Genomic DNA, 14595 nt, shown 5'->3' on the forward strand with positions numbered 1-14595 from the left:
CCATTGTTTCCAACACCATTTGTTGAAGAGACTCTGCTTTCCCCATTGAATAGTGGGGGCACCTTTGTCAGAGATGAGATACCCACAGGTGTGGGTGGGGCCTCAAGCTCTTAACCACTCACCTGCTGTGCCCCCTCGTCCATTACAAGTAATGTTGCTATGAACACAGGTGTACACAGGTCTCTCTGGATGGGTGCTTCTTTTTATTTTTTAATATTTATTTCCTTTTGTTGCCCTTGTTTTATTGTGGTAGTTATTGTTATTGATGTCGTCGTTGTTGGACAGGACAGAAAGAAATGGAGAGAGGAGGGGAAGACAGAGAGGGGGAGAGAAAGACAGACACCTGCAGACCTGCTTCACCGCCTGTGAAGAGACTCCCCCTGCAGGTGGGGAGCCGGGGGCTCGAACCGGGATCCTTACGCCGGTCCTTGCGCTTTGTGCTACGTGTGTTTAACCCGCTGCGCTACCGCCCGACTCCAGGGTGTTTACTTCTTTGGTGTAAATTCTGTTCATATCCTTTCCTCATTTTGTCGAAGGAATTGTTTGCTTATTTGCTGTTTTTTAAACAAATATTTAAGGCTACAGGCACGTCCCAATCTGGTAGGAGGAGCCTGGCAGTCTGCCTACGCTGTGTTTCTCTTCAGCCCCAGGTCCGAGGAGAAGCCGCAGCATCACTCCGCTGTTTGTGGAGCCTCCCTTGGGCCAGACATGCTTCCAAGCAGTGCCAAGCCCCTCCCATGGCCAAGTGTGCACTCCACTGGGAGAGACGCCTCCCAGTCCCTAACACTCATTTTTTTTTGGGGGGGGGGGCAGGTATGTTTTTATTTTTTACAAATACACCAAAGCATCCTGGGCCGCAAGTGTGCACTCCTTTGCACAGTTCTGTGATGGCAGACCTTTCATTCCCCGTTGTTTACCATGATCCCTGCATCGCCTTCAAAACATAGAAATACACCACCTTTTCTCCGGGACGATGTTCAGTGTTGAATTACCGTTGCTGGATGTAGCTTCTCTCTGAGCTTCGGGTTGCCTTTTTTGACTGTGCTCAGCACCATGTCACCCACCCCGGCAGCAGGAAGCCTGTCCAGTTGCCCCTTGATCCCCTTAACGGAGACTAAATACAAATTTCTGCCTCCTGTGTTGTCAGCACCATTTGTCACAGCCCTACTGGAAGCCCAGAATTTTCAGCCCATCTTGGATGGAGCTTGAAAAATTCATGTTAAGTGAAGTCAAGTCAGAAACAGAAGGATGAATATGGGCTGATGTCACTCTCAGGCAGAAGTTGAAAAACAAGATCAGAAAAGAAAACACAAGTAGCCCCACCTGCAGGGGAGTCGCTTCACAGGCGGTGAAGCAGGTCTGCAGGTGTCTTTCTCTCCCCCTCTCTGTCTTCCCCCCCTCTCTCCATTTCTCTCTGTCCTATCCAACAACAACAACAACAATAATAACTACAACAATAAAACAACAAGGGCAACAAAAGGGAAAAAATAAATAAAATAAATATATATATAAAAAAAAAAAAGAAAACACAAGTAGAACCTGAACTGGAACTGGCGTATCGCACCAAAGTAAAAGACTCTGGGGTGGGTGGGTGGGGAGAGTACAGGTCCAAGAAGGATGACAGAGGACCTAGTGGGGGCTGTATTGTTATGTGGAAAAATGGGAAATGTTATGCATTTACAACTATTGTATTTTGTAAAACATTAATTCCCCAATAAAAAAATATAAAAGGAGAAATATGTAATGTACTTAAAACAGAATTGTAGTCCATAGGCATATTTCACTAAATTTAATAATTATCTATAAATAAGTATATCACAGAACTTGTTATCTGAATTAATTGCAAGGAATAAATAATATTAAGATCCTCTAGCTTTCATTTATTTTCATTTATTTATTTTTGCCTCCAGGGTTATTGCCGGGGCTCGGTGCCTGCACCACGAATCCACTGCTCCTGGAAACCATTTTTCCCCCTTTTGTTGCCCTTGTTTTTTTTTTTTTAAATCATTGTTGTGGTTACTATTATTATTGTTGTTGGTCCTCTAACTTTTACACACAACAGTCCAACATGGCTACTGATAGTGTTCTATTAGCTTTTGCTCTTTCTGCTTCAAACACTGAATTCCAATTATATTTAAGTAAGCCTAATATATATATACATCAGGGGACTAGCAAGTAAAATTTCGTTTCCCTAAAATGAAAATATAGAAAAGTGAAACTGGGGCCAGGCGGTGGCGCAACTGGTTAAGTGCACACATCACAGAGGCAAGGACCTGGGTTCAAGCCCTTGGTCGCCACCTGCAGGGGGAAGCTTCTCAAGTGAAGCAGTTCTGCAGGTCTGTTTTTCTCCCTCCTCTCAATTTATCTTTGTCTCTATACAATAATAAATAAAAATTAAAAAAAAAATGAAAGTATGGGAAAAACTATTTTTCACTTCACAGTATTTCATTTCCTTCAAGATTAAAACAGGCTAAATTATGAAGAAATACAACTTCTTTTGGTAAAGATTTACAATATACCACAAAAATCGTTTCTGATGCTTTCTACTCCACATTTGTTTACTGGCACATGGGCTAAAGAATCAGGAAACATTACTGTACACTATCTTACTTGGAATTAGGTTTTCTAACAAAAAATATTATGAATGCCTCTAAGTTACGAGTTGTTTCACTGGGATGGGTGATTATCTTACACCAATTTGTTTTTTTTTTTTTTTGTCTCCAGGGTTATTGCTGGGGCTCAGTGCCTGCACCACAAATCCACTGCTCTTGGAGGCCATTTTTCCCCTTTTGTGGCCCTTGTTTTTTATGGTTGTTATGGTTATTATTGTTGTTGTTGTTGGATAGGACAGAGAGAAATGGAGAGAGGAGGGGAAGACAGAGAGGGGGAGAGAAAGACAGACACCTGCAGACCTGCCTCACTGCCCATGAAGCAACTCCCCTGCAGGTGGGGAGCCGGGGGCTTGAACTGGGATCCTTATACTGATCCTTGCGCTTTGTGCCACCTGTGCTACAGCCTGACACCCCCCCCCCCAATTTGGTCTCTTTACAAAGGGGAATAATTTAAAATAGCAAAACAGTATTATTAGACAATTACGTTAGCGATGAATCCATTACTGAATCTGTAACTGCCAGTATAGAGTCAGAGATGGTGATCCTTCTCTTTCTATTTAAAATACAGTCACTGTAAGGCCAGTGTGAGCTTTCATATGCTGTCTATGCCTTAGCCGTGACCAGCCGGAAAGCAGCAGTGTCTTTTCACAGTCAAATTAACAGGAGTAAGTGACTGATCAGGGCTGGGCAGCGGTGTGCCAGTGAAGCACATGCTACCACGTGCAAGGACTCAGATTCAAGTGCTCAGTCGCTGCTTCAAGAGGAAGCCTCATGAGCATTGCTGTAGGTATCTCCCTTCTCTCTCCCACTTTCTCCCCTCTATTTCTGTTTCTATCATAAGAAAGAAAAAAGGAAAAAAAAAACACCACTTTAAAAAGGTTGCTGGGAGCAGTGGAGTCCAAGTGCAGGCACTGAACCACAGAGAACCCGTTGGAATAAAAAGCGCTTTGTCAGAATCACGCCTCACCTCTGCTGAGACTACATCAGTTTATCAGCTACATCTGAAAAGAGGACTCTGACAGTGTAACAATGACACAAACTCAGAATAGTTATTAATTCAGAAACTGCATACTAAAATGTAAAATGAATCCCAGTCCAAAACGACTAGGTACCGGAGTGTCGGTGTTTCGGCACTGCCGCTTGTCAACAAAACAAGGACGGGTCTGACTTGAGAGGAAGCCGGCCTGTAGTTGACTCTGCAGGCGCACTGTCTCTCTCTCATATGCGGGTGATTCACACCGCCGCGGCCAAACAAGCCACACGGATTCTGGTTTCTTAGTGGGTGAAAGGTGAATGCTCAGCCGACATTGCTAACTGCAGTAGCAGCATGTCTAGAAACTGACACACGCACCTTAGCTAAATGTGAGGACACGAAGTAAACACAGCCTGCTGGAAAATGCTCAGAATGCTGGACATCCGGCTGCCAAAACCTTCAATTTGTAAATAACATTAAATTGAGAGAAGCTTGTCAGTGACCCTCCCCCCCCAATAAAAAAGTGTCTTTCTGGGTGGAAGTATAGCATAATGGTTATGCAGAGACTTTCATGCCTGAGGCTCTAAAGTCCCAGGTTCAATCCCCCACACTGCCATAAGCCAGAGCTGAGCAGTGCTCTGGTTAAAAAAAAAAAAAAAAAAAGTGGGTTTCAATTGTAAAGATAGGATGAAATGATTAATTTATCAAGGCAACTTTTTTTATAGAACTTTTAATTTTAAAGAAGGAGAACACTTATCTATTTACTAGCAAGAAACAACCCTCTTTATTAACTTCACTGTTTTTTCAGAAATGATTAAAAAACACACATTTCCTGTGACAGAACTGTACCAAAAGTATTCCTTACAAAATAATTTTACAGGCCAACAGCCTTGAACTTACAGAAAGACACATGTTGACATACATTAGCTTCAATTATACACACGACAAGTCCTCATAGCAATTTTCTAGCAGGTCCTTATTGCATTAATGTGGGAGTGTGAGACTTCTTTTATGACTATTTAAAAATAGTCATAAAATTACAAAATAATGTAAATGTAGAATTAAGGCTGATACTATAGAATCTAGTATTAATAGTCAAACAATACTTATAAAAATTACTGCTGCATATATATATATATATATATATATACACACACACACACAGGATTAGTCTGGAGAAATTTAAAATGCTACAGCTATAACAAGCCCACTCACTTGCTGTTTTCCAAATCTTCTCAGATACCTGTGTGCTTTTTTTTCTATTTTTGTTCTGAATTCTTCATTAACTCTCCTCACATATTTACACTTAAATACCTAGCCTCTAGAATGTTCCTTTGAATCAAAAAACAAAACAGGCCTGTTAAATAAATTCACACAAAAATAAAAATGTTAAGAAGAAGTTGTGGTATATCCATGATAGTCATACTGAAAAAATAGTACATATGCTCTTTCAGATTTTATAAAAGTTATGCGTCGGTTTGACAGTCACTGCCATATCTGTGTGTTTTCTTCTGACACGTCTGCAAGATGACAAACGAAAGGCTGGAATGCCTCCAGCAAATTCATGAGTGCCTGCTGCTAGTCTTGTGTGGGCAGACATGAAGATGCATGTCCAGTTACTTATATTGTCTCTAGAAAGAGTCGTCTGGCTGGAGCTGCTAGGTCTTCTCAAACAGGTGCAGAAGGCAGGTGTTCTTAGTGAGACCAGTGGCACTCTCTGCTGTCACAGTCACACGTCTGTTTTGGTTATTATCCTGTTCAAAAAAGAACAACAAAAACACACATTTGATTTTATGTACCAAAAACTCCCTTTCCTGAACTCCCTCATCAGATCTAGAGGGTTAAATATTCAATACCCAGTGCAACTTCATCTTATTAACTACAGGCCTTGGTCCAAAGAAAGAGACAGAGACAGACTGAGAGAGATGGAGAGAGAGAGACACCACAGTTGTGGTGAAAGCCAGCCTTGAACCTGAGTCATGTGCACGACAAAGCAGCCTGTGTCAGTTAAGCTATTCCACTAGCTCTATAATCACCTCTTAAACACAGAAATAACAATAATGCCTCAAACTAAAGGCAGCAGTTAACAAACAAAGGGAGGCGAGTAATGTGTACCCTCAGAAAGCTGAATTTCAGACCCAAATTGTATAGGGGTCATTTATGTTCCCCTGTCCGTGATCAGGACTGAAACAGAGGGGGCCTGTTCTCTGCCTGTTCTTTCCCTCTGGCACCAACAGCAAAGCAGGACGATGTATGTCAAGGCGCACTTTTAGAAGACTCTCGCAGCCAAGCATAAAAGCTGCATCAAGGTAGGTAGGTCCAGAAAGGCGTTCTTTCCAGAAGACGAGTCCCTCATGGGACAGCCACACTGAAAGCGGCTTAGAAGGCGCCGGACTCTCAGCACAGCGCCGAGCTGCCTCCCTGCAGCCACACAACAGTGCAGAAAGGGGCAGTGGCAGGCCTCGGGGCGGGCTCCTGGCTCACCACGTGCCCGAGTCTGCGTGTTGGTGCTGTCCCAGCCTGAGCGAAGGTCTCAGTCCCCCATCAGACCTGAACCCTAGCAGACCCCGCTGTGACAAGCTGCTGGTCACGGAGCAAGCAAAACCCCGAGCCTCTGATTGATATGCAGGTTCAAACACAGTCCTGCCCAGCTTCTCACTGCATGTCAAGCAGAATGAGAGAACAGATGAAAACCAATCATGCCATCTTGTTTCAGTGCCGAGCAGCTTTGATGACAATGGCCCTGTAGTAAGTATAGTTTCTTTTGCCTCAAGATCACCGTGGCAATTCTAGGTGTTTTCTGGTTCCATTTCTGGTGGCTGTTTTCCTTTTTTTTTTTGGCCTCCAGGGTTATCACTGGGCTCGGTACCTGCACTGTGAATCCACTGCTCCTGGAGGCCATTTTTCCCATTTTGTTGCTGCTGTTACTACCCTTGTTGTTGTTGTTACTGATGATGTCATTGTTGGACAAGACAGAGAGAAATGGAGAGAGGAGGGGAGACAGAGAGGAGGAGAGAAAGACAGACACCTGCAGACCTGCTTCACCGCCTGTGAAGCGACTCCCCTGCAGGTGGGGAGCCGGGGGTTCGAACCGGGATCCTTACGCCAGTCCTTGCGCTTTGCGCCACGTGCGCTTAACCCGCTGCGCCACCGCCTGACCCCCAACCCCCCCCTTTTTTAATAGGACAAAGATAAGACTATTTTTGAGAAGGGAGGGAGAGAAAGAGAGAGAGAGGCTCAGAGCCACCTGTAGCACTTGCTTCACTGCTTGTGAAGCTCCCCCCATGCAGGTGGAGTTGTAGGGGCTTTAACCCACCTCCTTCCGCATATGCTCACTTAACCAGGGGTGCCACTGCCCCCCTCTTTCTTTCTGCCTGAAACTAGCCCCAATACAGCTGACTTGACTTGATCCTTCAGTTTCCTACTGAAGTGTATCCTTGAAAACCAATACAGCTCACCCACTATGTTGTTATCACTGCTGCATACAAAGTCTAGGGGAGAGAGCGTGGTGTTGATGCAAAAGACCTTCTTGCCTGGGTCCCAGGTTTGATTCCCAGCAACACCACAAGCCAGAGCTGAGCAGTGGTCTCTCTATATCTTTCTCTCGCTAAAATAAAATAAATGAACTATTAAGGGGGGGAGGGTGCTACTTTTTTTTTCATTGTCCTTCTTCTGAAGAAGATTGTGGAATTCTGTGGGATTAAGAATCATGCTGCTTTTCAACCAGTACAACACAGCACAGAAATCAGCACCTGAACGGTAACTGAGTAAGTGCAGAATATGCAGATGGAGAGAACATGGAGTGCCAATTCCAAACACCACAGTCTTCCAGCCTCAGCAGTGTATGAGCCTGAGTGAGGCTCTGGTATTTCTCTCCTATTTCTCATGTAAGTAAGCAAGCAAGCAAGCAAATGAATAAATTTCTATACAATTAATATGGGAAACTTATTCACAGAAAGTATGTATTTAAACATTTTGAAATGAAATAGGGTACAATAATGCTACCTAGATTTCTGCAGAATGGCCTAGTCAATAATAAATCTAAAAAGGACAGACTTTTTATCCAACCTGAATCACTAAAAACTGAAATACTAATTCTGGCTTCAGAGAAGTTGGTTATAGCTTGCATTATTTTATTTATTTTTAGATATTTATTCCCTTTTGTTGCCCTTGTTGTTTTTTATTATTGTTATTGATGTCATCATTGTTGGATAGGACAGAGAGAAATGGGAGAGGAGGGGAAGACAGAGAGGGGGAGACAAAGACAGACACCTGCAGACCTGCTTCACTGCCTGTGAAGCGACTCTCCTGCAGGTGGGGAGCTGGGGGCTCGAACCGGGATCCTCATGCTGGTCCTTGTGCTTTGTGTCACGTGTGCTTAACCCGCTGCACCACCCACCACCTGACCCCCAGCTGCACTATTTCTAAGGTGTGGAAAGTCAAGAGCAAGATGACACATTAAGGTGACCCTTGGGCCAGACTCACCTGTTTTGTCTTGTGGTTTCTCTTCTCATTCTTTTAGGAGGAATGGGACAGTCTGCCACTTCAACTTTCGTTGGGTGACGTAGCGACTCACTAGATTTACGTGTGGGGGTCATCCCTGATAAACACAAGAGCAGACACACCTTTTCATAAAGACTATTCTTATCTATTTATGACGGCTACAGAGACTGAGGGTGATGGAGCTACACAAAGCTGTGTTTTACGACCTGAAGTTTGTCACCCTGCACGTGTGAAATGGGACTTGAGCCTGGGTGCTTGCACACGGTAATGTGAGCCCTTGATCAGGTACACCACCACCCAGTCCCGCAAATACACCTTTTGAAAATTACTATGAAGAATTTCTGATTATGTGTCCAGGAGGTGGCACAGTGGATAAAGTGTTGGACTCTCAAGTGTGAGGTCCTGAGTTGGATCCCGGCAGCATCTGTACTAGAGTGATGTCTGCTTCTTTCTTTCCTCCTGCCTTTCTCATTTATAATCTTTTTTTTAAAAAAATATTTATTTCCTTTTTGTTGCTCTTGTTTTTATTGTTGTAGTTATTATCGTTGATGTCATCATTGTTGGACAGGACTGAGAGAAATGGAGAGAGAAGGGGAAGACAGAGAGAGGGAGAGAAAGACAGACACCTGCAGACCTGCTTCACCGCCTGTGAAGCGACTCCCCTGCAGGTGGGGAGCGGGGTCTTGAACCGGGAACCTTATGCCGGTCCTTGCACATTGAGCCACGTGCATTTAAACTGCTGCGCTACCGCCCGACTCCCAAATAATCTTTTTAAAAAAGAATTTCTGATTATTACTGAGAATATCTGACAAGCAGGACTACATGACTTAGAGACTAAGAATGTCAATTCAAGTTCTGGATTGTTAAGCGCTCGTCTCTCGGAGCTGAGCCACAAGCAGCCATAAAGGTGTATTCTCACACACAGACAGCGGGAGTGAAAAGCCAGCGGCCAGGCCGTACCTAGTTTCTGCTCGATGAGTTTCAGGCTCTTCACCTGCTCGTCGAGCTCCTGCTTCTTCCTCTTCATGTCAGGAGTGTGGAGGTACTCGATCTGCCCGCTGAGGTCCTTGTTCACAGTGCTCAGCCTGCACACAGCAGTGCGGTACTGCTGAAGGAGGTCTGCCGTTGGACAAAGTATGCGGTTACGGCCACCCGTGCCAAAGCTCTGGGATACAACAACCCTGACACTGGCTGCCCTGCTACAAACCGTGCCAGGAGCCCCTTCCTCTCCCGATGACTGGCTGCGGCACCAGGGTCTTTCCTTGACCTGGTCTGACGCCCTGTGTGTCCTCTGCTTATCCACCCAGAGCAGAGGCATCAAGGCACAGCCCGTGTCCAGGGAGCTCCCTGCCGCTCTGAACTGTGTTCCCATTGGCGCCCGGACTGAAGCTAGGTCCTTCTCCACGGTGAAGGCGTGTGCTCTGGCAGGGGAACTAGCTCTGGCCCAGGGAAATACTTCAAAAGCAATAAAACACTCAATAAAATGTAAACAAATCCGGTTACAAACACACAATTTAGATCCCAACGTCTGACTGGTGTGTTTGACTCCAACAGCCCCACTTCAGTGAAGAATGCAGGTGCAAGTGACAGAGCTCTACAGGGCTGTGCACTGGGCAGTCTGTCAGTGTTTACAGAGTCCGCCATTCAGTGTCCAGTCAGATTCCACATATGCAGATCTGAGGGGTGAGAAATGAACTAGAGAGTGACAGCTACATCTGTGATGGTGTGAAGGGATCTAGAGGCACTATGCAAAGGCTTGACGGTAAACAATGTGTGAGTCATGGGGAATTATTAAAACACCTAACCCCCAAGGCACAGACACAGAGCACTGGACGGGCTCCAGAGGGACGAGCTGGGCGGAGAGGGAGGCCACCAGGCAGAGGCTGACTGGGGGACGGGCTGGGCGGAGAGGGAAGCCACCAGGCAGGGGCTGACTGGGGCTGCGGGTCAGCTCGCCAGGCAGTGCTCTGTGTACAGCTTCGGAGCTGTGGTCTTTTTCACTCTCTGCCTCTATCAGAAGATCAAGAAATTAAAATGAAGAAGAGGCTTGACTTTCTGGCAATGGCAGGACAGCAGAGTTGTGGTGATGACTGTGGCTGTAGTGGGCACAGACGCTGAAGCAGAAGTCCTCATGGGGCTGAGACTGCTCTGTTTCTCACACAGAAGCAGCATTAATTTGTCAACATCCACTGAGTTTATGTTCATAAAATCTGAACTTTTTTATGCTTAGTAAAAGTTAACAATGACTACAAAAAACCTGTGATCTGTATCTTCAATGAAATATCTGGAGAAGGAGGGAATTTGTGGTGAATGCTATAGCATGCGTCAACCTGAAGAATGTGCTGCTAAGTGAAATTTATCAGCCACAAAATGGGGCCAGGCAGCAGGGCACCTGGTTGAGCGCACAGCCTGCACAAGTGCAAACAGATTCTTCAGAAGTGCTTCGCTGGATTCTACAAGCTGCTTTCCTTCCCTTTCCTCCCCGCCTCCAGGGTTATCGCTGGGGCTCGGTGTCTGCACTACAAATCCACTGCTCCCGGAGGCTACTTTTTCTCTTTTGTTGCCTTTGTTCTTTATCGTTGTTATTGCTGTCATCATTGTTGGATAGGACAGAGAGAAATGGAGAGAGGTGGGGAAGACAGAGAGGGGGAGAGAAAGACACCTGCAGGCGGCGAGCCGGGGGGCTCGAACCGGATCCTTGCGCTTTGCGCCATGAGTACTTAACCCGCTGCACCTACCACCTGGGCCCCCACATGCTGCTTTTCATACAAAAAGGTAGTATGATTATTTGACCAAATACTTCAACAATGACAACATTTTCATATAAGAATGAAAATAAGGTTAAAATTTAATACTATCTGATACAACAAAGTTGAAAAATGTGCTGCAGACACCTACCACAGGTAGATGGGAAACTGAATCCATGTCAACACCTGTGCTGTCAATCATTCTCTGCAGCAAAGTGACTAAGAAGGCAAGCAAGGGGGTCGGGCGGTAGCGCAGCGGGTTAAGCGCATGTGGTGCAAAGCGTCGGGACCGGCGGAAGGATCCTGGTTCAAGCCCCCGGCTCCCCACCTGCAGGAGTCACTTTACAGGTGGTGAAGCAGGTCTGCAGGTGTCTGTCTTTCTCTCCCTCTCTCCATTTCTCTCTGTCCTATCCAATAACAACATCAATGACAACGGTAATAATAACCATAACAATGGTAAAACACCCAGGGCAACAAAAGGGAAAAAATGGCTTCCAGGTGCAGTGGATTCGTGGTGCAGGCACTGAGCCCCAGCAATAACCCTGGAGGCAAAAAATTAAATAAATAAAATAAAAGGCAAACAAGGGGGTCCGGGCTACAGTGCATATGGCGCAAAATGCAAGGGTCCTGGCTTGAGCCCCCGGCTCCCCACCTGCAGGGGAGTCGCTTCACAGGCGGTGAAGCAGGTCTGCAGGTGTCTGTCTTTCTCTCCTCCTCTCCACTTCTCTCTGTCCTATCTAACAACAGTGACAACAATAACAATAATAATAACCACAACGATAAACAATGAGGGCAACAAAAGGGAAAAAGAAAAGAAAAAAAAGGCAAGCAAATTGCAAAGTACTAGGTAAAGACATCTTACCTGATTAACCTGCCCAGCTAGAATCTCAACACACAAGCCCAAACTATAGCACTAACGTCAAAGCAAAAACCGTGAAGTGCTGACTCAACCTACCTATCTGTTCCCCGATGACCAGGCACTGTTTTGGCACTGGTGCTCCAAATACCATTCCTCGAAGCTTGTCCATTGGAGGAGCTTTGTTCTGCAGGCCCCCAAACTTCCCGTTACTTCGAATGCGGTCTCCGTCTCTAGTGAGCAGTGTAGGACAATGTGTGAGCTTAACAACCTATTGCAGATAAGTGGATATTGATTAGTCATTGAGTCTATCAATTTTATTTCTATTGCTTCAAGAAGCAGCCATTTAAGTGAGGTCAGACATGGCATGGCTGTGCTCTAAGTTGAGAACAGGGAGAAATCTGAATGTGACTATTTCTCAAGGGTCAGCCTAACAGCGACAGTGCAAAAGGGTAAGAAGTGAAATTGAGGGAGTCGAGCAGTGGCGCAGCGGGTTAAGCGCACGTGGCGCAAAGCGCAAGGACCGGCGACAGGATCCTGGTTCGAGCCCCCGGCTCCCCACCTGCAGGGGGGTCACTTCACAGGCGGTGAAGCAGGTCTGCAGATGTTTGTCTTTCTCTCCCCCTCTCTGTCTTCCCCATCTCTCTCCATTTCTCTCTGTCCTATCCAACAACGACAACATCAACAACAACAATAATAAAAAAACAAAGGCAACAAAAGGGAAAATAAATATTAAAAAAATTAAAAAAAAAAAAGTGAAATTGATAGCCCGACTGAATGGAACACGTCAACTCACTCTGTGCTTCTGAGATCCACAGAAGTTATCAAAGCCTAAGGAATTTACTTCGCTTCTGTTTGACACTCTCCATAAGATTAAAGATAGTAAAATGGTGTTGACGTACACTCCTATTAACTTGTGGTGTCAAAATTAATAATAATAATAAAGATAGTAAAATGAGATTCAAGACTTAGAAGAGCAGAGGGGAAACCATGACGCCTAGGCCATGGGAAAAGGCAGGAAGGGGTAATCAAAAATTAAATTCCTTAGAGCAAAGGGGAAGAATCTTGTCATGACCTTTCAGGGGGGGGGCTGGCAGGTGGCTCACCAGCTAGGACACACGTTACACACACAAGAACCTGGGCCCCGACATGGGAGTATCTGCAGGGTGAGGGCTTCATGAGAGCTGGAGCAATACTGGAGTCTCTCTTCCTTCCTCTCTCCCTCAAGAAGAAAGCAGGAGAAGAAGGAAAAAAGGTCCCTGGAAACAGGTTAGCTGTGCAGGAAAGAAGCCTTTGAGATAACCCTGACAGCAAAAAACATAAGGATGTTCTTTCAAGAAAGGTCAAGCAAACCCACAGAAATACAAAGTGCTTCACAAGCAACAGAAGTACAGTCCAGAAGAGGCATCATCACTACTCAGAAAGCGCAAGCATAATAATCTGAGCACTATGCAGAAGCAGCCTTCTTGTTCTCATGATCCGGGATGGCCCTTCTTAAAGGCAATGTGACAAGTGTTTAATATTTTGCATGATCCAACAATTCCAATCTAAGAATTTACCCTGAAAACAACAATTACAGATGTCAACAGTGTGCACTGCAACAAAGGATTAGTAACGGAGAACGAAACCTGTATGTTTCAATGCCATGTAAATCAATCTGGCACTTTGATACACAGAATGCATATGTGAAAATGACTAAAAAATTCCAGTTTAACAGCAAGCAATAATATCCAATCTAGTCTAATGTTTGGTCTTGGCTTTATGTTTTCTAAAGAAAATTGTAAAATTACAAGTTGGCTTCATGAACTTATCAGGATTTATTCAGACAATGTTTTAAAATATTTAATACTATCTTAAATAACACACAACTCAGATTTACAAACTTGTTCGGTATCTTAGCTGAATTACAACTTGCAAGGAACTGGAAGACACCGTGGAAGTGACCCTCGTGGCTACACCAGACTGACACCTGCGGGGAGTGAGGACACCGTGCAAGTGACCCTCGTGGCTACACCAGACTGACACCTGCAGGGAGTGAGGACACCGTGCAAGTGACCCTCGTGGCTACACCAGACTGACACCTGCGGGGAGTGAGGACACCGTGCAAGTGACCCTCGTGGCTACACCAGACTGACATCTGCGGGGAGTGAGGCCACCGTGCAAGTGACCCTCGTGGCTACACCAGACTGACACCTGCGGGGAGTGAGGCCTGTGGCTATCTGTTGCTTTCTTTGTTGAGTCCTTGTTCCCCACGCAGAAAGCCTCTCCTGGTGTCATGGTGCCCCGTGCGGCGCGAGTTTTCTACGCAAGGACTGTGTGGTAAGGCCCGCGCCCCGCCAGGTGAGCTATCTCTCGGCCTCTGTTACTGTTTACAGTTACTAATGTTTGGAGTTTCTTGCTTTCCTTCTCTTTCTTTCTTTGACATTTATTTATTTACTTATTTATGACAGACAGAAATTGACAAGGAAGGGGAAGACAGAGAAGGAGAGACAGAGACAGATATAGTTCTTCTCTCACTGCTTGTAATGCTTCTCCCTTACAGGTTGGGACAGGGGCCTTGAACTTGGGTCCTCGCTCATGAAGTGTGTGTGCTTAGCCAGGTGCATCACCACCTGGTCCCTGATTTGGGGTTGCAGATTTAAGTCTTTGAAAATGCAGCACAATTCATTTCTGTTATTTAAGTGAGGCAATTTGGGGTTCTCTGTGCTAGCACAGGCCATTCCAAGTGAGCACACTGTCGGCAACAGCAGCTGAGCTACACTCGAAACATGGCTCATATTAACCTGCATCTTGACTCACTTGCTCACTCATTCATGAATTTCACCCAACCTTATGTTGCTTATCAACCTATAGCATCTACATTAGCTTTGAAAGGTTAACTACTTACACATGTAGCATAAAACA

The 14595-nt window shown here is 45.3% G+C and overlaps 1 protein-coding gene across 3 annotated transcripts in view; it reads right to left on the reverse strand.

Moving 5' to 3' along the window:
- Positions 1 to 4345: 4345 nt before the first annotated feature.
- Positions 4346 to 14595, reverse strand: part of SMCHD1 (structural maintenance of chromosomes flexible hinge domain containing 1) — a 110847-nt gene continuing 100597 nt past the window's right edge. For 2 of the 3 annotated variants that reach the window (XM_060200763.1, XM_060200762.1), the window contains 4 exons: positions 11791 to 11962; positions 9049 to 9207; positions 8071 to 8185; positions 4346 to 5339 (listed from right to left, as the gene is read on the reverse strand). In XM_060200763.1, the coding sequence (XP_060056746.1) occupies positions 5315 to 5339; positions 8071 to 8185; positions 9049 to 9207; positions 11791 to 11962 (471 nt within the window). In that variant the 3' untranslated portion in view covers positions 4346 to 5314. Of the gene's footprint in view, positions 5340 to 8070; positions 8186 to 9048; positions 9208 to 11790; positions 11963 to 14595 lie in introns of those variants that run through there. The other variant, XM_060200764.1, reaches the window with a different exon arrangement.

This window comes from Erinaceus europaeus, chromosome 10 (genome assembly GCF_950295315.1).
Source record: "Erinaceus europaeus chromosome 10, mEriEur2.1, whole genome shotgun sequence".
Taxonomy (NCBI): Eukaryota; Metazoa; Chordata; class Mammalia; order Eulipotyphla; family Erinaceidae; genus Erinaceus; species Erinaceus europaeus.